This window comes from Dipodomys ordii, unplaced genomic scaffold (assembly GCF_000151885.1).
Source record: "Dipodomys ordii isolate 6190 unplaced genomic scaffold, Dord_2.0 Scaffold76, whole genome shotgun sequence".
NCBI classification, from domain to species: Eukaryota; Metazoa; Chordata; class Mammalia; order Rodentia; family Heteromyidae; genus Dipodomys; species Dipodomys ordii.
The window spans coordinates 5,351,318-5,377,228 of record NW_012267292.1 but is presented as its reverse complement, the minus strand read 5'-3'; the positions used below and the strand labels follow the sequence as shown (position 1 = coordinate 5,377,228).

The 25,911-nt window shown below is 38.1% G+C and overlaps 1 protein-coding gene across 1 annotated transcript in view; it reads right to left on the bottom strand.

The window, feature by feature from the left end:
- Cpvl (carboxypeptidase, vitellogenic-like) overlaps positions 1–11,223 on the bottom strand; it is a 117,379-nt gene extending 106,156 nt beyond the window's left edge. Inside the window, exons 1-2 of the mRNA XM_013024387.1 lie at positions 11,049–11,223; positions 2,666–2,784 (exon numbers count right to left, since the gene is read on the bottom strand). Coding sequence (XP_012879841.1) covers positions 2,666–2,784; positions 11,049–11,223 — 294 coding nt within the window. The remainder of the gene's footprint in view (positions 1–2,665; positions 2,785–11,048) is intronic.
- Between the last annotated feature and the right edge of the window lie 14,688 nt (positions 11,224–25,911).

Genomic DNA, 25,911 nt, shown 5'->3' with positions numbered 1-25,911 from the left:
ACAGAAAGGTGGGGGGGGGTGAGAGAGAGTGAACCCCAGCAGGTCTGAGTAAAATCCCATGGGGAATAGGAAAACTGACTGCCAAAGGTAACACTTGCTTTGTCAGACTCCCATTCTGACTCTCACCTTATATGGCAGCAAGAGATAGGACACTCACTCCATCACCATTGAGTCACCATTGGGTCACCATTGAGCTGAAGCTATGGGCACAGGGCAGTGGTCCATAGGCTGGAGAAAGGGTTTCCCAAAGCATGGTCTACTTGGTAATTCTGCGACTTGTGGGATTCTCCCAATTACAGAGCTTCTGCCCTCTGAATCTCTGAGTAAAATCAGAGGTAGCTTTTAAGCACAGTCAAACCTGAGAATCACCAGTAAATAACATGTTGAGAATCACTAATAAAGAGAAAATTGTCAAAATTCATTTTAAGTAGAATAGTTCTTCAAGGATGTTCATATCTTGATCCTAGGATCCTGTTACCGCATTAAACACAGTGGAGTTAAACTTCTAATGGAATTAAGGCAATGAATCATCTGATCTTGAGATAAGATTGTCTTACCATAGTCCTTAAGAGTAGTAGAAGAAAACAGAAGATGAGTCAGAGAAGGCATGGAGAAAAGCAGCGTAAAGCAATGTGAGAAAGATTCAATCTTCCATTGCAGGCATTCAAGGTAGAGGGAAGGACTGAGAGCCAAGGATGAGGGTAGAAACAGTTGTAAGGCATTCCTTCAGAGCATCAAGGGAGATCACAGCCCTGCCAGTGCCTTGAATTTTGACCAGTGTGACCTATAAATAAACTGACAATAACATGTATCTTGTTTCAACACACCAAATCTGTGGCAATTTGTTATAGCGGCCACAGAAAACTAAGTCTAAGTAATAATGAATGATTGGAAACATGATTCTGAAAACAAAAACTTCAAATCAGTTGTGGATTTGAGTACAAACCTGAGTTTTGAAATAAATACAATTGTAACCTAAAAGAAAATAAGGAAGGAAAGGAAAGAAGGAAGGGAGAGGGAAGAAAAAAGAGAGGAATAGAGAGAAGAAAACTCAGAGTCCTTTCCACTTGTTACAATGAGGTCATAGTTTAGACTTAATTGTGTCAAGCCTCTAAGGCTTGTGGACTGGTCACTTTCCTGACTACTCCTGTGGGTCCATTATCAACCCTCTCTGTTCTGTACTTGGCCCTGATAGAATGTTCTATGGGCCACATCTCAGACTCCTAGGCCCTCTGGATTCAACTGGGTCCAGAGATGGGTCCAGAGATGGTCCAGAAGGAGACAGGAGCACGCTGACACTCAGGTGCTGACCTTGCTCTTACTCCAATCTGAGACAGAGCATCTCCTTATATTTTGCTCTCTCCACACCTCACTCACCTCATAGAATAGTAGCAACACAGAAGAAATAAGAAATGTATTCAAAGCGGGGCACCAATGGCTCACACTTGTAATCCTAAATACTCAGTAGGCTGAGCTCTGAGAATTGCAGCTCAAATCTAGTACGGCAGGAAAATTCATGAGACTCTTATCTCCAATTAACCACCAAAAACCTGAATGTAGAGCTATAGATCAAGTGGTAGAGCATCAGCATTGAGAGAACAAAGCTAAATGACAATGTCCAGGCCCTGAGTTCAAACCCCAGCATCAAACAGAGAGAGAGAGAGAGAGACAGACAGACAGAGACAGAGAGAGACAGAGAGACAGAGAGACAGAGAGATTCATAAAACCTTCCAGAGAACCGTCCAGTAAGAACTATTGTGGACCCAACTGAAAAGTATCTGGAATTCTCCATTCCTCACATGCTTCCTTCCCACCCACTTCACAGAGAACAGACTTCCTTGGGGTCAACTACATAAGAGGCCAATTGGTTGAGAAGTCAAAAAACACATCCAACAGTACCAATAAAAACAATTTAACCTAAAAATGACCCTAGAGTAAACAGTTTACCCAGTTATTATATATGCAACATTGCTGTATGCAAATCATATGCAAATATAAATACCACTCTCCACAGGGATAGAGTTTTCTTTGCTTTCTCTGGCTTCAAAAGCAAATCCAATTTGGCAAATTAAAATTGAAAATTATCCTATGATGGGATAAAATTTGCTTATGCAGATCAACACCTCTATTGATATGCCCAGCAGATCCCCTACCTTTAAAGTGTCTAGTTCATGAAGAAGTGTCCTGTGACCTTCATACATTCCCACTTGTGTCTATAGGGATTGCTCCACTCTGCAGACAAGTCAGCTAAGGAGGGCTAAGTCTACATAGGCTGCAACATATAATTCCTGGTATTTTTAGCCATCTTCCATTCCTTTGGCTCCTCAGTACCCGCCCATTCCCCAAGTGTTTTTAAATTAAAACAACTAAAAGATAGCAAGAAACAGGAAGACGTTGATTGTATTAATATCCCAAATAAGATTTTAAGAAATTTAAAAGGTTGGATCCCCTCCAATACCTCCACAAACATTTGTTTCCTGCCTTTACACAGGAATATCATACAAACAGAAATGCTAGCACTTATTTTTAGGCTACAATTTTAAAAGATTGTTGTTCCTTTTTTCTTAAAAAAAAAAAAAAGCTGGGGTCAGTAGGCTAACATTTTTCCTCCCTGGTCCAAGCCTGCGCCCAGGTGTTGATTCTGCTGGGTACCTCCTGAGCCTACCTGAGCTGGGAAAAACCAGAAGAAGAGGTTGCTGTTGTAAGTCTTATTCACAGTGATGTAGCCGGAGAAACTCTTCACTTTAATTCCTTGAAAAGGAGTGACCAAACTCAATCTTTTCCCTAGTGAGGAGAAAAAAATTACCCAGAGATTAAAATTCATGTCATGTGAGCTTTCTCCACCTAAGTGAGATTCCCCTTTGAGCAGCCGGACGGGGGCTAAGGGAAATCAGAAGGCTGTGAGCGACTTAGCAGAAGAAACCACAACCTAGCAGATCCCAGTCCCCCCTCTCATAGATCCTACATATGCCTCATTCACAGTTGTCCCAAGAGCAAAGAAAAGTTTTAAGCCTTTCTGGGGGTAGGATCAAAAAACACTTTATGAGCTTTATAAAAAAAAAAAAACTTCTGAAAGAAAAACATATTACTTACCGTAACATCTTGAGTCAACCAATGTGCTCATCTTAGGACATCAAGAAAAGGGAAGATAAAGTCACCTAACACGTAAGAGTGAGGTGCAGGGAAACTAACGTAAGCACACAACTTTCAGTCTTGGAGAGTCCGTGTGCCACACAGTCGCATTTTCAGGACAGCAAAAGCCTTCCATGTCTTCCAAAGGCAGTAGATTGAAGCACATGACCAGTTGAGGAGATTGAAGATGGTGAGTAGGGGGGCAGGCAAGAGGTGACCTCATACATACTCAGAAGGAACCAAACAGGACAACAGGAAAGAGACAGAGAACAGAGGTCCTGGCTTTCTTATTGTGGTAGCAAAGTGACAAAGAGAGAATGTCTAGACAGTCAACGTTGTCCAGGAATAAGCAATACTAATAAAGATAACACTCACCAGACCCCTGTCCAAAGGGCTTTATATTATGCCAGAAATGTAATTATTATCTCCACAGATGAGAAAAGTAAAGCACAGGGAGGTTTAGTAACGTGCCCAAAGTCACACAGTGGGAAATGGAGAGCTGGGAAGTCTATTTAGCAGTCAGACTGCAGGGATATTCCTATTCCTGCCATGTCACAGTGATGCCGGATTAGACATTATTGAAAATCTAAGTAATGAGAAGTTGGAGGAGTGGTGATTGGGAAAGGCGTGGAGAAGGAAGGAAAAGTGAGTAGCAAGGAATAGGAAGGAAATAGAAGTTTGATGGGAGAAGAGTTCTTTAGTAGAGAGAAAGAATGTGTTCCAGTAAATACTAAATCCCTACAGAAAAGCTATTTAATAGGGATGCATAAAGGAGAAAGGCTGATCCTTTCACACTACTACCAACTACAGATGGGCTCCGTGATGAGCTCTGGAAGTGTGAATGAGCCTCCACCTCCCATCATGGATCCATGGGGAGAAATCAGCACAGAGAGAATATTTACACCTAAGAGAATAGGTGATAAAAGCCCTACCTGCTACCCTGTCCCCAGTACACCATGGCTTTGAGGACACATGTTTCTCTTTTAAAATGCACATGCCTACCGAAAGAGGAATCTCCTCTAGAACACAGCTCCCTCTCCCTAATACTATGCTGGGCTTAGCATAGGTGGGCAGCTCTGTGGCTCTCTGGGCAGGCATTTAGCCTCCAAGTTATGAAAAGTGGACTCTTTGTGGGTTCCCAGGATCAAAAAGTTTCCATACAAAAAGTCTACAAAGAAAAGTCATCTGTGACATGCGTACACTCACAATGAGCAGTGGCTGGGAGCAGAGGAGGTGGGGACAGAGGAAGGGTCTCAATAGGCAGAAACTTGGAAGTCCTACTTGGGCTGGCACCGTAAAAAGAGCATTGGCTCCCTAATGGGACAAATTTGATTTATAATCCTAACAAGAGTTCCCAAAAGCCATTTCACCTCTGAGCCTCTCCTCCTGTGGAAAATATAGACACTGACTCCATCCATACAGGGTGGAAGAGCCTTTCTGTGAGCATCAATAAGAACATGCTGATGATCACGCCGAGCAGGCAGTTGGACTGGAAATGAGGATGTATCCAATGGGAGTTGTGGTTATCCTTAGTGGATGGTCATCTTAAATGAAGTCTAGACTTCAGGGAGATTTTCTATCTCAGCCCAGTTCTCCCAGGGTAGGTAATCTATTGCAAACTCTGCAGAGCTGCAGAGAAAGGTCACTTAATTCTCCTGTCAGGGCTTGAATATCTCCACCAAAGCTCACACCTGTAATCCTAAGCTACTCAGGAGGCTACGATCTGATGATCATGATTCAAAGCCAGCCAAGGCAGAAAAGTCCATAGACCCTTTATCTCCAATTAGCCAGCTAAAGATTCCTTATCTCCAATTAACCAGCAAGAAACCAGAAGTAGAGGTATGTTGCTCAAGTAGTAGGACACCAGCCTTGTAAGAAAAAGCTAAGGAATAGAGACCTGACCTTGAGTTCAAACCCCAGAACCAGCACAAAACAAAATCAAAAACAAAAAACCACTTCATATTGATGTTTAACCCCATTGTGGTGAATCAAGAGAATGTAAGCTTAATAATTTGATTATGCTACTTTAAAGTAGGGTACTGGGAAGGTAATTAAATGAAATTCTAAAGGTGGGTCTCTCATTTAATGGGACTGTTGCTTTTCAAGAAAAGGAGGAGAGACCTGAGCTAGGAACTTTGGTCTCAGAGTAATACCCGAGGCTGTCTCAGTACTAGGCATAGTAACTAGCACCAAGAAGGACCTCACCAGATTCACCTTTCAATCTTGAACTTCCTAGCCCTCCATTCTGTGAGCTGAAATAAGCTTTTATTCTTTGCAATTACTCTGTCCATCACGTATAGCAGCAGAAAGTGGATTAAGATCCCATACAGAAGAAAACAGCCAAGGAAAGACAGAGAATTCTAGAACAAAGGAAAAGGAGGAATCTGGGGAAAAGTGATATTTGCTGGTGTTTTCTTATTCCCTCATTATTCTGACCAACTGTTATTTCTTTCTTCTTTATTTTTAATTTCAACTCATAAAAAGATCATCAGACACATCTCACTCCACCCCTGAGAGAGGAAATCAGGGGAGCAAATGAGCAAAAACTGAGGGTTGGAAATAGGTGAGATTTGGACCAGAGAAAGGTAAATGGACAGAAGGCAATTCAAGAAAGAAGACAGAGAAAAATGAGAGAGGTCAAAGTATAATAAGAAAAAGAGAAAATATATAATAGGAAAGAGCTGGAGGGAATGGAATATGGGTGAGAGATGATTGAATCAATCTGTCTCAGACACCAGCACAGCACAGGTTCTGCTGGCCTGCCAGAAATTGAGTCAGATGCTTACTCATCCCTCCCTACTGGGAAGCCAAAGTTGCTTCTCTGTTACCTGGTAGTTAGGCACATTTGATCCCTTTTCTCCTCCATTGGGAGCTACTGGCAAGCAGAGAATTTCTTATTTGTCTGTGTAAGTCCTGGGATACATGCTGTTTCACACAGCAAAGAACACTTTTTAATGAATGAATGCTAATGAAAGGATGGCTGGAAAGAAAATGAATGAACTTAGAGCAGGTCAGATAGACTGTGCATTAGCTTGATTTACATTCCCCTAGGGAAGACAAGACCTGGAAGATCTCTTAAGAAATTTAGATCTTTTCTGTAGTCCATGAAAAAAAGTGTTTTACTTAGTGAAAGGTTTGAAATTCCCATTCATCAAGTAACAGTAAAAATAATCAAAAGTTACAAAACAAAAGCAATAAACAAACAAACAAAAAACAGCCAGGCGCCTGTGGCTCATGCCTGTAATCCTAGCTACTCAGGAGGCTGAGATCTGAAGATTGCGGTTCAAAGCCAGCCTGGGCAAGAAACTCCGTGAGACTCTTATTTCTAATAAACCACTAAGAAAACCGAAAGTGGCTTGTGGCTGAGGTGGTAGAGGGCTAGCCTTGAGCTGAAGAGTGCAGGGACAGTGCCCAGAGTTCAAGCCCCACGACCGACAAAAAAATAAAAAGAGAAAAAAAACTTTTCATATATTTTGAATGTTTTTCGTCTTTCCGGTCTATTAATGGAATGTGGAAAATTTCCAAGATGTAGGTGTTTTTCTCGTTCTGACACTGTGACTCACCATGTAAATTAAAAAAAAAAAACAGCTTAAGAAAAGGAAAAGGTTTTCTTAGAAGTGATTTGACTTCTCCCTTTGTTATTTACTGTTGGTAACCATGTTTTGTGATTTAACACTTGCAAGATTATTGGTGCTGGTGGCTCATGCCTATAATCCCAGCTATTCAGGAACCTGAGAACTGAGGATCACAGTTCAAAGCCAGCCTGGGTAGGAAAGTCATGAGACTCTCATCTCTAGTTAACTGCCAGAAAACTGGAAGTGGAGCTGTGATGCAGAGTGTTAGAGCACTAGCCTTGAGCAAAAGAGCTCAGGAGCAGCACTCAGGCCCTAAATTTAAGCCCCATGACTGCCCCCCACTCCCCCCACCTCCGAAAAAAGATTGGAGTATGGCCAAAGAAAGGCTAGCACCAGCTAATCTGGGTGCACATTAAAAACTCACAAACATTTGTTATCCCCAATACAGTACAGTACAAAATATCACCAGACAACAATAATACATAAAGGCTAACTGCAAAATTTTCTTTAAAGTTTGTGAAAATGTACTGTTTGTAAACATGTTAAAATTTGCCTCCTACATTTTGTTCCAGAAAATAAGGATTTATTCTAGCTGCAGAGAACGTAAACATGTAATTACAATTACATAAAATTAAGCCAACTAATTGGGAACAAAAGGAGAAAATAAAAATTTCCCTTGTGGTTTTGGGAACTACTGTTCATCTCCAAAAAAAATGTTCTATTGTGATATTAAGATTCACGTTTCTGGAGTTTTGACAAACTCGATAAACAAAAGGGATTGCAGGAAGCAAGCTGACCATCTGTCCAGCGCTTCCTGAACTTCCACAGCAAATGAATAAAATTATCCTTAATTATGTTGTCAGGGACACATCTGAATACCCAGATGTATCAGCTTTGGATCAGTCACTTGAAATTCCATCCAAAGATTTTGACTGTATAACAGAACATGAGAAAGTGACAAGTACAGATTTTATATCTTAAACAATGTCACTCATAAGATGAAGATGTGCCGGGCGTGCTATGGAAAGATAGAAGACAAAACCACCTCCTGGTATCTTTCTCCAATATTACTTAGTCCATAGCCATTGATGTCCATAAGCAAGAAAAGATGAGGAGCAGGGATGTAGACAATCTCTCAGGTAGATTTCCCAATATTCCTGGTTCTAACAGGTGCAGGACACAGACACACGGTAGTCATTCACCCTTAAGCTGTTTCCCTCATTTGGTACACACTCAGATCTTCCTCTATTTCCCCAGGTCTCACACAGCACCATCCTATCTGGGGCTAGTCACACAGTACAGCAGTCCACAGCCTAGGCTCTGGGGCTAGCAGGCATAGGTTATGATTCTATCTCTGATAATTAGTAGTTGCAAAGCTCTGGAAGAGAATGCCTTAGTTTTCTTGTGTGCAAAATGGGAATAATAACTGCATATTCTTCATTAGAGTTCCTCTGAGGAGTAAATAAGCTAATGGTTGTAAAACACAATGCCTGGGACATGGTTAGAACTCAGATTTACTCATATTTGTTAGCCATATTGGTCATAAGTATTATTATGTGCCTATTATATACAGGTACTTGTGCTAAGTATTAGGGATATAATTGCTAAATGTTAATTATTTGTGCTTTTTAATACTCTATTATTATTATTATTATTTTCTCCTTGAGTTATGTCAAATGACAGTTTACTTCTCAAAACTTCCTGCTTGGATGGAGTACTTTAGCATTTTATTATGCCCTGCCTTATTCCTTCATTGTTTCACATATGTGCACCTGGTCACTTCAGAAAACAATAGCTTCATAGACAAATAAAAATAAATTATAGCAGGCAAGCACAGAGAAGAAGCGGGGAAAGCTGTATGTCCTCCAGTCTCTGCAATGCTAGCTTTATTACCTGCCTCCCCTTGGGAAGTCATATGACCTATGTACATCTTGGTTGCCCCTATGCAGATAGGACATGGTTGTAATGAGTATTTTAATTTCTCTTTAGCTCTCACATAAAGATTTGATGTGATTATTGTTAGTGAGCAGAATGTGGCCCATCAGACCTTAATGAGGAAGCAGAAATGGGTGCTTATGGCCCAATGTGGTAAGTTCGGTCACATGCTGACTTTGACTTGCTGCCCTTTTGGATTTGTTTAAGGCTGTCAACCATCTTTTTATGGCTTTTTACATCAAGAGAAAATAAAGCCTTTTTAGAATACATTCAATACATCATCAAAGAGTATTTACCTTCTTTTAGAAAAGAGATGGCGTGTCAGCTAGTGTGTTTTAGAAAAAGACATAAGCAGAACAAAAAATCCTAAAGTATAAAAATGCCTTGACTTTTAAAGAAAACAGAAATAGATGACATCTTATTGGCTGTGGGAACACTAGAAATGGGTGAACATTTGCTTTCTTTTAAACTTCATTCTGGAGTATGTAGGTATATTTATTCTTTATCTTTAAAATGATAATTTCTCCAGAATTCTTTTATCAGGTGCCCCTTCCCATCTACCAATCTACTAGCTGCACAGGCACAAACCCCTGGACAGGGCTGGCGTTGTTCTTGAGCAAATGTCACTCCTCTATGTTTTCTCTATTCAACACTTCCAGCATTGGTTCCTCTAACCAACACCACTTAACCCATCATTTCTATCAGCAAACTTATTTTTTGGTGCTTTGGAGCTTGAACTCAGAGCCTCATGCTCTCCCTTAGGATTTTTTTAACTTAAGGCCAGCCCTCTACCACTTGAGTCACACCTCCATTTCTGGATTTTACTGGTCAATTGGTGGTAAGAGTCTTATGAACTTTTCTGCCAGGGCTGGCTTTGAACCATGACCTTCAGATCTCATCTTCCAGTGTAGCTAGGAATACAGGTGTGAGCCACCTGACTCTCATGTCCTCATTAAAGACCCTTTCCTGACCCCACTGCTCCCTCTGGTGACCACTCTACCTCTCTGCTTTCCTTTCTGAACAGTTTTCAAAATGGCTACCTGAATAATATTTTATTATACAGTGCAGGGGTCTATTAAGTTTCCTGCCAAGAAAAGATCAAGTCAATTAAAGTCACTAAAGTAACTGACCCCAACACATTAAGAGCAGATTCATATTATAAATTTTGTCTCTGGTTACACCAAATGAAACCTACTTCTTTTTTGGTAACAATAATTATAATAGTAAAACATAGAATTTAGAAATAAAGCCATTTTCTTCCCCACCCCACTGGCTTTTCATAACTTTCCTGAAAGTTGAGTGAGCTGTTAAATTTCCATCTTATCAACAAGGAGCCTGAGGTCTCAGCTGTATCTGTACTTGGCAGGTGAGGGACACAACAGAGTGGGTATGGGTCACTGTGAGAGCATGAAGCCAATGTCCACAAGCTGGTGATTATGTGAGCTCTGTCAAGTAATTTCGCTTTCTTCTGATGTTGTTTTCACACGAGTAAAATGTGCACACTGCTCTCTGTTGAGATGTGTAAATGAGTTTATGCAGAATGCTAAGCTTAATGTACAGTTACATTTCAAGGCTAGTAGTAGCCTTGCCAATGTACTGGGGGACCGGCATTCACTCATTTCATAAATAGAAATGTTGCAACTCTGGCTCAGTGTGGTAATTTAATGCCTATAACTCTAGCTACTTGCGAGGTTAAGAATGGGAGTATAGGGCTGGGAAAGTGGCCCTGGGTTCAGTTCCTCAGCACCACATAAGCAAAAAGAAAAAAAATCTGGAAATGGCGCTATGGCTCAAGTGGTAGAGCGCTAGCCTTGAGCTGAAGAGCTGAGGGACAGCGCCCAAGCCCAGAGTTCAGGCCCCACAACCGGACCCAAAAAACCAAAAAAAAAAAAAAAAAAGAATGGGAGTATAGTGGTTCAAGGCCAGTCTAAGCAAGAAATTCAAGAAACCTCATCTGAACCAATAAAAAGCCGGGCATGTTGGTACGTGCCTACCATTCTAACTATTCAGGACGTGTAAATAGGAGGATCAAGGCCAGACCTGCCCAGGCACAAAGCAAGACCCTATTTGAAAAATCGGTGAAGGACTGAGGACATTCCTTAAGTAGTGATAGGCTGTCTAGCAAGCAAGAGACCCTGAGTTAAAATCCCAGTGTCTCAAAAAAAAAATCAATAAATAAAACTAAAAAGAAGGAAAGAAAATGCCGCAATGCAACTAAGCAAATAATCCAACTGTCATTATTTCTCATTTTGGCTTAAAACTCATACAATAGATGATACCAAATCATGACTATTTGGAATAAAACAATTGAGTAAAAGTAGTGAAATGTATTTTGCATACCTTGGGGTAAGAGCTTTAAAAAAGAAATATAGAAAGCATACCAACGCTTTTCTGACTTAAACTCACCTTCCTTGATCATCTCAGATTCAATATAAGGAGTAAGATATAACGGCCTTCCTGAATTTCCCGTAGGAGGCACAGAAACCTGGGCACTGCGGTACATGGAGCGAAACAGTCCATCACCAGGGATGACCATCAAGAGGACCAACAAAACAATCACCTTCCACATGACACCAACCATGCCTTCTGGATCTAAGAGGAAAATAACAACATTCCACAAGGGAATCAGAAAAGCATTTGCTAGCCCTTTTACCCACAAGAAATTCATTCATCCACTCAAAAACATTTCATTGTGTATATACAGGCCCTTGAACATTATCATTAAATTGTAATATGTAAAACTGACCCTTCCTCATTCTGACCCTGGCAATCTAGAGAGAGAATTCTTCAAAGGCTTTACAATGAAACTGGACAATAATTTATATTTTTAAAATGTCATCTGGAAAGCAAATTTGATGGACGATTAGATTGCAAAACAACAACAACAAAAACCCCTCTATTAATTGATCACCAATAAGTGGTAGAAACCATCCTGCCATTACAGGAAAGCAAGGGATTGAGAGCACATTTAGTAAGATATAGCAGGAAGGCCTTACCAAGAAAATTAAACAAATGGTGGGTGGAACACAGACAAATTGCAGAAATGCGCAAAGGGTCATGGTGCACCATGGGCCAGCCTGAGCAAATGTGAGATGTCTAGTGTCCATGAGCACTTCTCAGGGAATTTTAAAATAAGTGATAAAGGTGAATGCCAATGGCTCATACCTATAATCCTGGCTACCCAAAGCCAGCCTGGGCAGGAAAGTCCTGCAAACTTTTATCTCCAATTAACCAGCAAAAAGCTGGAGATGGGGCTGAGGCTCAAATGGCAGAGCATCAGCATTGAGCAAAAATGCTAAGGGGCAGCACTAAAGCTCTGAGTTCAAGCCCCGGGACTGGCACAGACATACACACACACACACACACACACACACACACACACAGAGCAATGGATTTGATGTCTTGTTATCCCTTTCATCTCTTACAAATCACTAAAACCTACAATCTAACAATGAAATCTGTGGCAAAACAATCATATTTCAGTACTAGGTTCCTTGTTATTAAACTGTCAAAATAAATTTGAATGATTAAGCATCGTGGGTTGTTTATTACTTTTCTAAAACAGAAAATAAGGACACAAGAAAAAGAAGAAAGGGGGGGAATCCCACAAGTAATTTCAAATCCCTTCACATTTACTGCTATCTGGTAAGTAAATTCAAGATACTGAGTCATAATATTTAGTAGTAGCAAAGTTTTCCAGTTATCTTGCAATCTGATATATGCCTAGATTATTCATCAGGCTAATCATCATGGTGGCTTACAATCATAAAGTGAGTAACCTAAACAATACAAAGATGCAAAAATGGTATTTAAAATGGTATTCCCTGTGTGTGTGTGTCTAGATTATTTAAATCTTCTAAAACACCACCAAGAAAGCATGGTTGATTATCGTCAATCTTAGGTAAGGAAACTGATTCAAAGGATTGCCTCATTCAGAAACATGAAAGTAAAAAGATAGGAATTGTCCTCTGTTAGGGCCAGTGAAATCCCAGTGACATTTCTGACTTTTCATACTAATCACAAATTTGTTTTTGCTTTGTATAGACCTTTATCAAATACTGAATGAATACACTATTTACCTTGATACCGAGGTTCTCTGTCATTCTTTTAAATGATCCTCTTGAGGCAGGTCCCCCGCCCCACTCCTCACCCTCATCCCAGCCCAGCTGAGCACTTGGTAGTGGTTACGACAGCCATCCCACTACTCAGTGCCACTTTGACTTAAGCATGATCTAAGTTCTTAGCTTTAAATTCTAAACAAGACACATTAAATGGCTAAATGCACCATTTGCTCAGATAGCTAGATGCAAGAAAAAATACACCATTATGCAAACACAATGCTCTTTTGATTTCCCATGCTTTAAAATGCCAAGCTACTAGAACATCTTTCAAGTGTAAAATGTGTAAAAAAAATCTATTAGCCACATGTTGAACATAATCCAATTTGCAATAATATGACAATATTGGTTGTAGCAAATTTAGATAGCTTTTCAGCCACATTTCTCCATCAAGAAAAAAGAATATAATCATAATTGATTGAATATATGACCCTTGTCTCTCTGGGTTAATTTAATAGAATTTCTTCACAGTTAATATAAACAAGCCTGTCCAAATACAGTATAAAGCTAAATCATGGGGTTTTCCTTGCATATTATTATTGAGTATAAAGAACAAAATGAATTTAGAAGCTGAAGTTAAGACCCCAAGAAGTACAAGGGTAATGGTCATCATGGTACTGTTGAGAAAAATTAATTATGAGAATTTGTTATATACACTGATGTTTTAGTAGTATAATTACTATAAAAGAATGTCTGAAATCAACAGTTCTGCTCTGGTTCAGAACAATCAAAATGTGCTCTTTAAAAAAATAATGGAAGAAGCACTTCCAGTAAGAGGGTTTGGGGTTATTTTCTCCCTTAGGGGCAGAAACAAGAAACCAATTCTGCCATCTAATTTTTCAATCTTCCAGCAGCAAACCTCCAGCCTCTTTAATGGAGCCATCAATATTTAAATAACTACTGAAGTCACAACACTTCCCTAGTAAGCAGAGGTCAACACAATGTTGTTAAGGAAAGATGTGAAACTGGTCTTACTTTAATTGACATGTCTAGTACATAAAAGTAAGAGTTTGGTCAATTTAGCAGATCTCATTAGCATTTAATCAAATAACTATTTAAGTCATGGTTCCCCATGTAGGTGAATTCAAATAATAAATACTTCACAAACATCATTGAACAGTGGGAACTTCTCACCTCTGCTCAGCTGTCACCTATGGTAATAGAAAACCAAGCCATTACCACAAATGGAGGTGTGGGTTTATAAAACAACCTTCTCAAATGCTTTTGTTTATCTTAAAATTAGATTGAATCTTCTTATTTATTAAACATTTATTGGGCACTTTATAAACTAATAAACCCCATACTCAATAGATATTATAAACTAATAAACTTTTACTAGACAAAGGTTATCTCCCAGAGAAAGTGAAAAATTAAAATCTTTTAACCATCCACGTTATCATTTCTACTTCAAATAATATGAGAGCATTAGTTCTACTTCCAGTTCAAATATATCATATTGAAGTAATCAGGGAAGAAAAAAAGCAACAACTTTCTCTTAATAAGTATTTAGAATAAGAATGTAACCTAGGTGTATTCAAACAGTATTAGCAGAATCAGATTAGAATATATTGCTTGCTAAAACTATAGCACAGTTGGAAACCATATGTGCAACATACAATCTCTATATTAAACAAGCTATTTAACTATCAATTTAAACACCCAACAATAGGACATCGAGTAAGTAAAATTACTGTATAATACAAATAGAATTATAAATATCAATGGAAATGACTACTAAGGATAGTTTGAAATACATGATAATGAGATAAGAAAAACAGAACACTTGATTTGATATATTTTCTTCTTATTTTACACTTCTTACACATTCTTAGTTTCCTACAATAATCTTATAATGAGTTTTTTTTCCGATTTTTTGGCTTCTTTCTTAAAACAAAGCAAAGCAACTGATAGACATGACAGGGGAAAAAAAAGTAGTGCCTGTTCCTTATTTCTTATTTCTACCTGGTCATGACCTCTTGCGTTTCCTAGGATAAGGTTCTTTTAGTTCTTCTAGAACAGGTTATTCTGTCTACAACATTCTGTTGAGAGGCATCTTGGTCTTCTAAAGTTACAGAACCTCACAGGTCTGAGGTAAAATGTTTCTTTGGTAAGTTAGAAGGCTCTGCATCAAGGTGAGATGATATTATATTAATAACTGTTATTATATTTGTATTTATTTCTAGTGAGTCTCTAACTGGTATGTATATAATTGGCACCAAGCAAATAGTTACTGGATTGATGGACTAAGTAATGAATCATACTATTCTAGACCTATGTGGTCTAATTACTTCTGACATGTTGGAAAACAAAACCCCAGGATGTCATTGATTACAATGTAAAAATCATACTGTTGTTGAGCAGTAAGACCAAAATTGAAGGCCAAGGTTTGTTCTAAATCTAATCTGCTTTCCCTTGTCTATATTCTCATTCTTATATTCTCATGTGTGTGGGGGAGGAGGGGTACATGTGTTCATTAGTACTAGAGCTGAAACTCAAGCCCTGAGCACTGTCTTTTAGCTATTTTACTCAAGGCTGGTGCTCTACCAGTTGAGCCATAGCTCCACTTGCAACTTTTTGGTGGTTAATTGGAGATGAGAGTCTAACCAACTTTTCTTCTCGGCTGGCTTCAAGCTGTGATCCTTAGATCTCAGCTGCCTGAGTAGCTAAGATTACAGGCATGAGTCATTGGTATCCAGGCTCTCACACTTGTATTTTCAATGGATAATAGGAACCTGGGATTGCTGGAAAATATAATTTTTTTAAATGATAGCTAAAAGATTTAAGAGTAAATTTTCCTAGGAAAATTCAGAACTACTAATGCCAGTTTGCCAACTATAACTCAGCAGTGTACCATAAGAAAAATGCTCTGGATTTCATCTGGTATGTTGTTTTCAGGAACTTTTAGGGTTGGTTGTTCAACTCTAAAAATTAACTATAGATGGACAAACTGTGGGAAAGCAAAGGAAAAGGTGGCATTGTCCAATAAAGAAATGTACTCATGTATTGACTTATGAAATGGTAACTCCTCTGTGCAACATCTTAATATAATGAAAATAAAATTCTATTAAAAATTAAGAAAGTCAGGCAGGTTCCTGGTGGCTCATGCCTATAATCCTAGCTACTCAGGAGTCTGAGATCAGAGGATTGTAGTTCAAAGCCAGCCAGGGCAGCAAAGTCCATGAGACTCTTATCTCTACTAAACCACCAGAAAACCAGAAGTGGCCTTGTGGCTCAAGTAGTAGAGTGTTTGCCTTGAACTGAAGAGCTGAAGGACAGTGCCCAGGCCCAGATTTCAAGCCCCATGATTGACAATAAATAAATTAATAAACTATAAAAACATGATGGAATGAGTTATAGTTCAAAATAGAGATTTAAAATACACAAGACCTATTTTTATGTAGTTATTTTACTGCATTTTACTATAACCTATGAATGCTTTTATGCTGTCAGGTGGACAGACTACATAATTTGCTCTCTGTTCAGTAGTGGCATTGATAGCTTGATATGATAGCAGTATTTATACCATAACAATTAGTAAACATCACAAACGAGTGCCCCCCCCACAAGAGCCAGTTGCTAAACATTCAATAAACACATATTTTCCTCATGTTCATTATTAGCAAAATGAACTACTACACTCCAGTCCCACTTGAAATAACCAGCACAAAGGAAACTACTCTCCTGCTGTTCTATGTGCACGGAAACAACAGCAACATTCCCAGATTCAAAGGCCTCAAGGAAAGAGATCTGAGACACCTTTAGAACTCCTGGGTTCTATCAGAATTACAGCAAAGCAGCAAAGAACAGACTTGTAAAACAGCCTGTTGATCCATTTTCTCCTCCCACTTCTCCAATTTAGACTATGGGATTCCAGCCTAAGAAGTAATGTTTTACGTATGCATCTCTCTCAAGTTCACAGATATTTGTGGGAGCAGAAATCAGGAGTAGTGTAGTTCAAGGCCAGCCTGGGCAAAAAATTCATGTGATCGCATCTCACAGTGGAATATCTCTGTTGCCCCATTTGTGATGGCAAACATAAAGAGGAGGATTCTAGTTCAGGCCAGTCTACAGGTCACGTGAGACACTATCTCATAACTAACCAGAACATAAAAGGTTGGAGATGTAATTCAAGTGACAAAGGGCCTGCCTATCAAGCATGAAGATAAGTTCAAACCCCAAAACTAAAAAAGAAAACACATCTTCACCCCTTGACTGTGTACTTTGCTCTCAAATAAATTTCCTCCCAATTCTATAAAAAGTGTTTTATGTTATGGATATGATAGCTGCAATTAAAAGTAATATGTTCTTCTGGGAGAGAGCAAGAGGGAGGTGACATTGTCCACAAAGAAATGTACACTTTACCTGACTTATGTAACTGTAACTCCTCTGTATATTACTATTATAATAATAAAAAATTAAAAAGTGATATGTTCTTCCCTGATAGACTTAGCTGCCTTTAAATACCAACATGATAAAAATATTTTAAAAATTAAAATAAAACAAGCCAACTAGTAACAGATATTTCTATGAAATCTATTAAGAGAAGATACAAGAAAGTGGTTCTGCTATTTAAAAAGCATTCATTCGCCTCTCAAAAATTATTCAAGCATATCCAAATCATTTGAATTCTGTAATAAAGGGCTATTGTACGAACCTAAATTAAATACCAACCCAAATCCCCAATCTAGCTATTTTGCTCTAAAGGATTTCCGTGCAACTGAACGGGTCAAAGGGAATTTTTTTGAAGGGTTCTACTGTTCATCTTTCTTAAGATATCATTTTAATTTCTAAAATTGATCTTTGAGGCTTTTCCCAGGGAAGACAGATAAATGACACACAGGTGAAGGGCAAGCTTTGGCTGAAGGGACCCTGACACTTATTACCTATCTCCTTTCCACAGGCTGTACCTCTGGCAGGAGACCTGGCGTCTAATCTCTCTAATGAATTAGCTGTCACTATCTCTGCCACCGTATCCTTGTATTCACAGGAGCAGGAGCTACGTGGCAGACAGAAGATGAGAAGAATTAGGAAGGGGAAAAATATAAACTGACACTATAATATTAAGCGTTATATCCTTCAAATTTCACTACACAGTGAACGTTAGGCTAGGTGTACAGAGGAAATGGAAAAATGAAAGTCATCATGCCCCAAAATGTTAATCACAGTTTTGATATAGAAAGATCAGGTTAATGATCTAAAGCATTGTCATGAGAATTATATTAGAATTCCTACCAATTATTAAATATTTTTCATGTACAAAGAACATGTTAATTGCAAATGTTTTTTATTTTAAACATTTATACAAGGTATTATAATAAAGTCCTTAAAGAATATAAGTTACTTTCCAGATAAACACAGATAGTGACAGAACAAAGAATAGCAATGTTGAGGCTCAGAAAATGAATCATAATATTAACACTTATTGAACACTATAAATAAATGGAAACTGAAGCAGGAGAGTCTCTCGGACATCTCTGCCCTTCCTTTCCTGGGATTTGGCCATAAAAGAATTGTCTGAGCCAGCTGTCAGTGGCTCATGCCTGTAATACTAGCTACTCAAAGTTTGAGATCTGAGGATTGCCGTCCAAAGCCAGCCTAGGCAGGTAAAAGTCCGTGCGACTCATCTCCAATAAATCATCAGAAAACCAGAAGTGGTGCTGCAGCTCAAGTGACAGAGCACTCACCTTGAGCTGAAGAGCTCAGGGACAGTGCCTAGGCCCAGAGTTCAAGTCCCATGACCAGCATGAAAAAAAAATTGTCTGACTTGAATAGACAAAGAACAGCACTTTATATTAATCAAGGGAACGATTGATCAGTGTAGATAAAAGTAATTAATATGTGCCCTGAATATTGACATACCCAGTTTCATCAAACAAACACTTCTAGACTAACAAGTACTAATAGAACAATATGCTACTCTTACTAATAGATAGATCATTCAGATAAAATCAACAAAGAAATATATGAGACTATTGATCACATGGACATCTATGGATATTTCACCCATTCATAGAACAATATACATTCTTCTCAGTAGCCCTTAGATTTTTTCCCAAATAGAATATATTTTGCATTATAAAGAAAATCTTAGAAAATACATGCAAATTTCAGACCATAACTCAACAGCAAAAGGAACTGAAGAAAACATTCAAACACACTGAGACTGATCAACATCTTGCTGAATGGCTAAGCTGGGTCACTGAAAAATTAAAGGAGGAAATTTTTTAATGGCCCTAGATTCTAATGAGAGTGAAAACACAAACTATTAGAACTTTTGGAATATTAGCAAAGATACAATGAAAAAAATATAGAGCTATGCACATCTACATAAAAGAAAAACACAGAAAGATCTCAAATAAATAGCATAATGATGCACTCCCCAAACTCCTAGAAAAATAAGAATAAGCCAAACCCCAAATTAGCAGATGGGAAGAAATAATAAAGATTAAAGCAAAAAATGATGAAATAGAGACTAAAAGAAACTATACGAAGAAACAATGAAACAAAAATTTGGTTCTTTGAAAAGATGAATAAGTTTCGCAAATGCCTAGCCAATCTGACAAAAAAAATGAAGAAGGCAAAACAAAATACTTAAGTAGATTTATAAAGCAATTAAGGCAATAATCATCTCCCAACAAAGGAAAACTTATCAAGATGTGATGGATTGATAGCTGAATTTTAACAGTCATTTATGGAATAACACCAGTACTACTCTTTGCCATGAAATGGGAAAGAACAACACCACCTTAATTCTTGAAGCCAGTATTATACTCATCCCCAAACCAGAGAAGGACACTCTCTCTCTCTCTCTCTCTCTCTCTCTCTCTCTTAGTGACTCTCTTGCAAGCTAAATTCAGAAACACATTTAAAAGATTATACAAGCCAGAAGCAAATGGCTCACTCCCATCATCCTAGCTAATCAGGTGGCTAAGATCTGAGGATCTTGGTGTGAGGCAAAACCAGTCAGGAAGTTCCTGAGACTTTTATCTTCAATAACCACCAACAAGCCAGAAGTAAAGCTTTGGCTCAAGTGTTAGAGCAGTAGTCTTCAGGGGAAAAAAAAACTCAGAAACCGAGCTGAGGCCCTCAGTTCAAGCCACAAGGTTGTCCCCTCCACCCCAAAAAACCATATAGCACAATCAAGTTAATTTCAATCCAGGGTTGTAAGAATGGCTCAACATATGTAAATTAATAAATATAAGACAACAGAACGCGTACCAAGGACAAAAATCATATGATCATCTCAACTGATTCAGAAACAGAATTCAATATCCTTTTTAAAAAGAAACCCTGAAGATATTAAGAATTAAAGAAATGTATTTCAATATAATTAAGGCTAAATATGACAATCCTATAACCAACATCATACTAAAGGAAGAAAACCAAATCATTTTCTCTAAAATTAAGAAGCAGACAAGGGTGTCCATACACACTGATTCCATGTAGCATTGGATAAGGTAGAACAATAAAGATAGAGAAAGAAATAAAGGTATTTAAATAGGGAAGGAAAAAGGCAAATTATTGCTATTCACAGATCATTTGATCCTATACATAAAGACTAAAGAGACTATCAAAATTTCTAGATCTGGGGGCTGGGAAGGTGGCTCAGTGGTAGAGTGCTTGCCTTGCATGCATGAGGCCCTGGGTTTGATTCCTCAGCACCACATAAGCAAAAAGAAAAAAGCCGGAAGTAGTGCTGTGGCTCAAGTGGTAGAGTGCTAGCCTTGAGTTGAAGAGCTGAGGGATAGTGCCCAAGCCCAGAGTTCAGGCCCCATGACCAGACCCGCCCCCCCAAAAAAATTTCTAGATCTGATAAGCACTTTCAGCAATGCATAGAATATTTTAACAATGAAAAATCAATTACTCTGCTATACACAAATAGCAAGCTTAGAAAGAAATTGGGAAAATAATTCAAAGTCATCTAAAAATTACCTAGGTATAAACTTAACCAAGGGATAAATGTCCTCTCCAATTAAAATTTTACTAAACCTTGAAGACGACATAAGGGGAAACAAAGGAGGAGGCAACAGTGCTTGATAAGAAGTGTACTCATTACCTTGCTCATGTAATTGTAACCCCTCTGTATGGTATTTTCACAATAAAAAAGAATAATTTAAAAAAAGAAAGAAAATGGACAGACTTAGACGGGCTCTGTTGGCTCATGCCTGTAATCCTAGCTACTCAGGAGGCTGAGATCTGAGGACACAGTTCAAAGCCAGTCCAGGCAGGAAAGTCCATGAGCCTCTTATGTCCAATTATCCACCAGAAAACCAGAAGTGGTACTGTGGCTCAAGTGGTAGAGTGCTAGCCTTGAGCTGAAGAGCTCAGGGACAGCACCCAAGCCCAGAGTTCAAGCCCCATGATGGACAGACTTTCCATGTTCATATGAAAATGTCCATACTTCTGTAAGTAATCTATAGGTTCTACACAATGACTATCAGTCTTCCAATATTATTCTTTACGGAAATAGAAAAATCAATGCAAAAATCATATGGAAGCATAAAAGACCACTCATAGCAAAACTAATCCTGGACAAAAAAAAAGAAGAAGAAAGGAACTTTGTGTCATAAGACTAGATTATAATTTTTAACAATGAGCCATAGTACAAAAAATGCCATGTTACTGCCATAAAACAGACATGAAGACCCACAGCTAATACCACACAGTTATGGCAATCTCAAAGGAATTAAAAGCATACACTTGTCTTTTTTAGTAAATGATGCTGGGAAAAGTGATTTTTCTACTTAGAGGAGATAGAAACTAGATCCCCATTTCTCGCCATAATTAAAAACATCTCCAAATATAAGCTCTCAAACCTTTCAACTACTGTAGGAAAGCTCTGGAAGATTTGGGGATAGGTAATTGTTTTCTTAAGAGGACCCTCAATGTTCAGAAAATTAGAGCAAAAATTGACAAATGAAGTTGCACTTAACACAACATACAGAATGAGAGAAAATCTTTGACAGTTATACAATAGATAATAGATTCAGCAACCCAATTAATTAATGGTCAGACAAAGATCAGTTCTCTGAAGAAGAAATACAAATGGCTAACAGACAATGAAGAAATGTTCAACATCATTTGCCATATAGGAAATGAATATCAAAACTACTAAGCTTCCATCTCAACCCAGTCAAAATGGCAATCATCAAAAAACAACCAATACAGGTAAGGAATCTTCATGTACTGTTGGGGGGAACGTAAACTAGTGAAAACGCTATGCAAATCAGGATAGAGGTTTCTTAAAAAACCAAAACTATCTACCTCATGATCCCATTATGCTATTCCTGAGAATATGTCTGAAGGAATGCAAATCAATGTAACAGTGACATAACAGCTTACTCATGTTTATTGGTTTTTTCACTTTCATCTTTGTAGTTTTCTTCTATTTTATTCTAATTTTAATTTTAAAAATAAAATTGTGCATATATTTCAAATTTGAAAACCAAAAACATGGTGTTGATTTGTGGCATATAGACCTAAAAGATTTTTATATATAATGTTACATTTTATATATAATATACTAAATATATATTATGTAAATATATAAAATATACACTATATATAATTATTGTAATGACATGGAATGTGATTGAACTGTACAACTTTGGTGGGGATGAGGAAAAGAGGGTAGCAGGAAAAAGGTTGATGAAGATCAAAGGGTAAACAAATACATAGGTGGTATACTCCCTGGACACTATGTTGAAAATAAACTATCCAATTTGTGGGTGAGGAAGGGATGGAAAAACTTGGAGAGATTGAGGGAGAAGAGTTTACATTGTTCAAAAAGAAATGTATTCTTTATCTGATTTATGTAACTGTAATCCCTCTGTACATCACCTTTATAACAATAAAAAATTTTAATGCATGAAAGGAAAAAAAGAATGATGAAAGATGAATAATATCAAAATACACTATGTGTATGTATGTTGACAGCACAGGAATCTCACTGTAAGCTGTTGAACAACAGAAAGTTAAGGGAACAGGAAAGAGAGCAACAGAGGAAGTTAATCTAACCTAATTATAATATATACACATGCAAACTACTATAGTGAAACTACTTTTTTTATATAATTTATAGGCACTCATAGAAATAAATAATGACGGGAAAATAAAACGGGTTCTATTGGGAGATGAGTACTAGTAGGAATGGAAAGTGCCAGGAAGAGGGGGAATGATAGTGGATATGAGTGAAGTAGTTCATTTGCATGCATGAAAACAGAGCAAGAAAACTTGAGACAGTTTGTAAAGGGGAACATGAGGGAGAAGGAAGGAAAGGGTAAATTTGATCAAATATATTGTGTGGAAATGTCACTATGAAATCCCATCTACAACTAATGTATGCTAATAAGAAATGTGAAAGATTTCTCTGGCTGCCTTCCATGATACCAGGCCACAAGTTCCTCGTTTCAGTGGGGTTTTGCCTATGTGCAGATGGAAGGAATATCACAGAAAACCTGGAAAGAAATCTAAACAGGACTGTTGATTTCTCCCTGGTTTATTAAATTAGATATTGCCCTTGGTCCTCTGATCGTATTTCCGCATGACTGTCCACAAAAACATGGTCTTCTTGGTTTTCATTTCCTGAAGTCTTCCATGTTTATATAAAACTTAAGTTTTATACATTTGGTATACTTTTCTCTTGTTTATCTTCTCATTTTTATAGGGGTCTCAGCCATAAACTTTGCGATGGGGTAAGGAAAGGATGTTTTTCTGCTCTACTGAGACAATCCCTATCAATATCTAAAGAGTACCCTACACTTCTATGACAGAATTTCCCAAAATGTGCTATGTGAGCCATATTTAGTCTGAAAATATGATATATTATATATCCCCACAGAATTAAATTACTATGGTCTGGTAAAGTAAAAGTTTTAGCCTAGTATTTCACAAGCCAAAAAGCCAGTATAATCTTTATAACCCAATGTAACATACTCTAGATGTGAATATATAATTATATATAGATATATATTTCCTTCAAATATAATGCTGGAGGAACACTGTACCCTAGGCGCTTTTCTGTGTAGTCTCTAGACAGCATTCAGTCTATGAGCAGTCAGGAGATACTCTCTGGCGTGTGAATTAAAAGGAACCACTCTTGAGAAAAGTTCAGAAGCTTTCCAGTGCACAAAGCTTGCTTGTCAATCACTGGGAGCAAAGTGAATGGAGTAGCACATGAAGAAATGAGAGAGCTGAGTAACACCAAGCATACAGTTATATTTGTGTCAATATAGTTTAACAATGGGACACCATTAGAAAGTTTTAAGCATAGAAATAATATTTTCTGATGTACATTGTCAAATAATCACTGTGGCTATCTAGCTAGCAGACAGATTTTAGGAGAATAAGAATGGAAGTAAGACACCAATTAGAAGGGGAGGTAATGATTTCAGGGAGGGTGAAAGAATACTGAGAGAGCCAGGGGTAGCTGTGGAGAGGATGAGAAATGGTCGGCTGCAGTTTGAATGAAGAGCTACCAGTACTTGTTAATAAACAAATACAATAGCTGGGGGAAATAGAAGCAGCAGCAGGATGGCAGTTATCCTGTTTTCAGTTGCTATGGCAACAGAACAGATGTTTACTTGATGGTTCTGAAATCTGGAAGTCCAAGAGTAGGGCACCTGCATATGTTGGGGGCCTGTTGTATCATAACATGGCAGAAGGCATCACACCAGGAGGCAAGGAAATCAGCTAGTTCAAGTCACTCTTCCTCTTCTTAAAAAGTCATTTTTAAAGCAATCATGACCTCATCTAATACTATCTGCCTCCCAAAGTTCTCACCTCCAAATACCATTCATGAGAACACCAAGATTAAATTTCTATGAACTTTAGAGAGATACAATCTAGCCATAGCAAAAACCCTAAGATTTTTTGCTCAGAGTGACTACATAGATTGTTACAAGTTAAGTTGCATTTCCCCAAAATACAATTTGAAGTATTCCAGAATAGACAAACCTAGTCTTTGTCAATGTTGTCAGTTCAGTTAGCATCAGGTTAACCTAGAGTAAGATAGAGCTTTAATCCAGTGGAATTTGTGTCCTTAAAAGAAGAAAGAATTTTCAATGTCCTTCCAAGACAGAAACATAGAATGACAGAAGTGGAGAGTGGAATAGTACACATGTAAGCCAAAGAATCTGAAGGATTATTGACAAACCAAAAAAGCTGGAAGAGGCAAGGAAGAATTTTCCTCTCTAGGTTCACAGGAGCCCTGCCCTACTGAATCTCTGATTTTGAACTTCCAGCTTTCTGAACTATGAGACAACAAACTCCAATTGCTGCAAGTCACCCCGAGTGTCATTTTGTCATAGCCGCCTTAGGAAACTAATACATGGACAGTGGGACCTTTTCTCAAGGTTAGGAAACAGTGAATGGAATCAGGAGAAAGTGTGAGAAGTTCTGCTTTGAGTTGTTTGTTAGGTATCCAAACCAAAAGACTCAACATAGAGCTCCCCTATGACCGAGCAATCCCACTTTTGGGCATTTACCCAAATGTTCACAAACAAGACCACACTAAAGCTACCAGCACCACTATGTTTATTGCAGCATTATTTACTATAGCTAAGATATGGAACCAACCCAGATGCCCCTAAGTAGATGAATGGATCAAGAAAATGTGGTATATATACACAATGGAATTCTATGCCTCCATCAGAAAGAATGGGGAAATGGAAAGGCTTGGAAAAAATTATATTAAGTGAAGTAAGCCAGGCCCAAAGAAACATAGGTCCCATGGTTTCCCTTATTTGCAATAATTTGCAATAACTAATACATGTGAAGGACAAGCAGAAAAGGTCAAAAGCTATGTACATATGACCAGATAAGATGATATTAAGCAAAATGAACTCCAAGATAGGGACACAAGTGGTTTTTTCTTTTCTTTCTTGCTATTGTTTCTAACATATTTATAAGGTACCATGTGATTTTTTGTTGCCTTGTATGTTCCTCCCCCATGGTATAACCCCTGTTTTTTCACTGTATTTGATGTCAGTATAATTTTGGGAGGGAAAGAAAAAAAACAAAATGTTTAAATAGGGATACAGTTTGACCCATTGTAACAATGAGATGTACAAGACACTAGGTTGAAAAACGAACTTTACAATTTAGGCAGTGGGGGTAGGGTGTAGTTGTGGAGATGGGAGGGAAGGGATGGT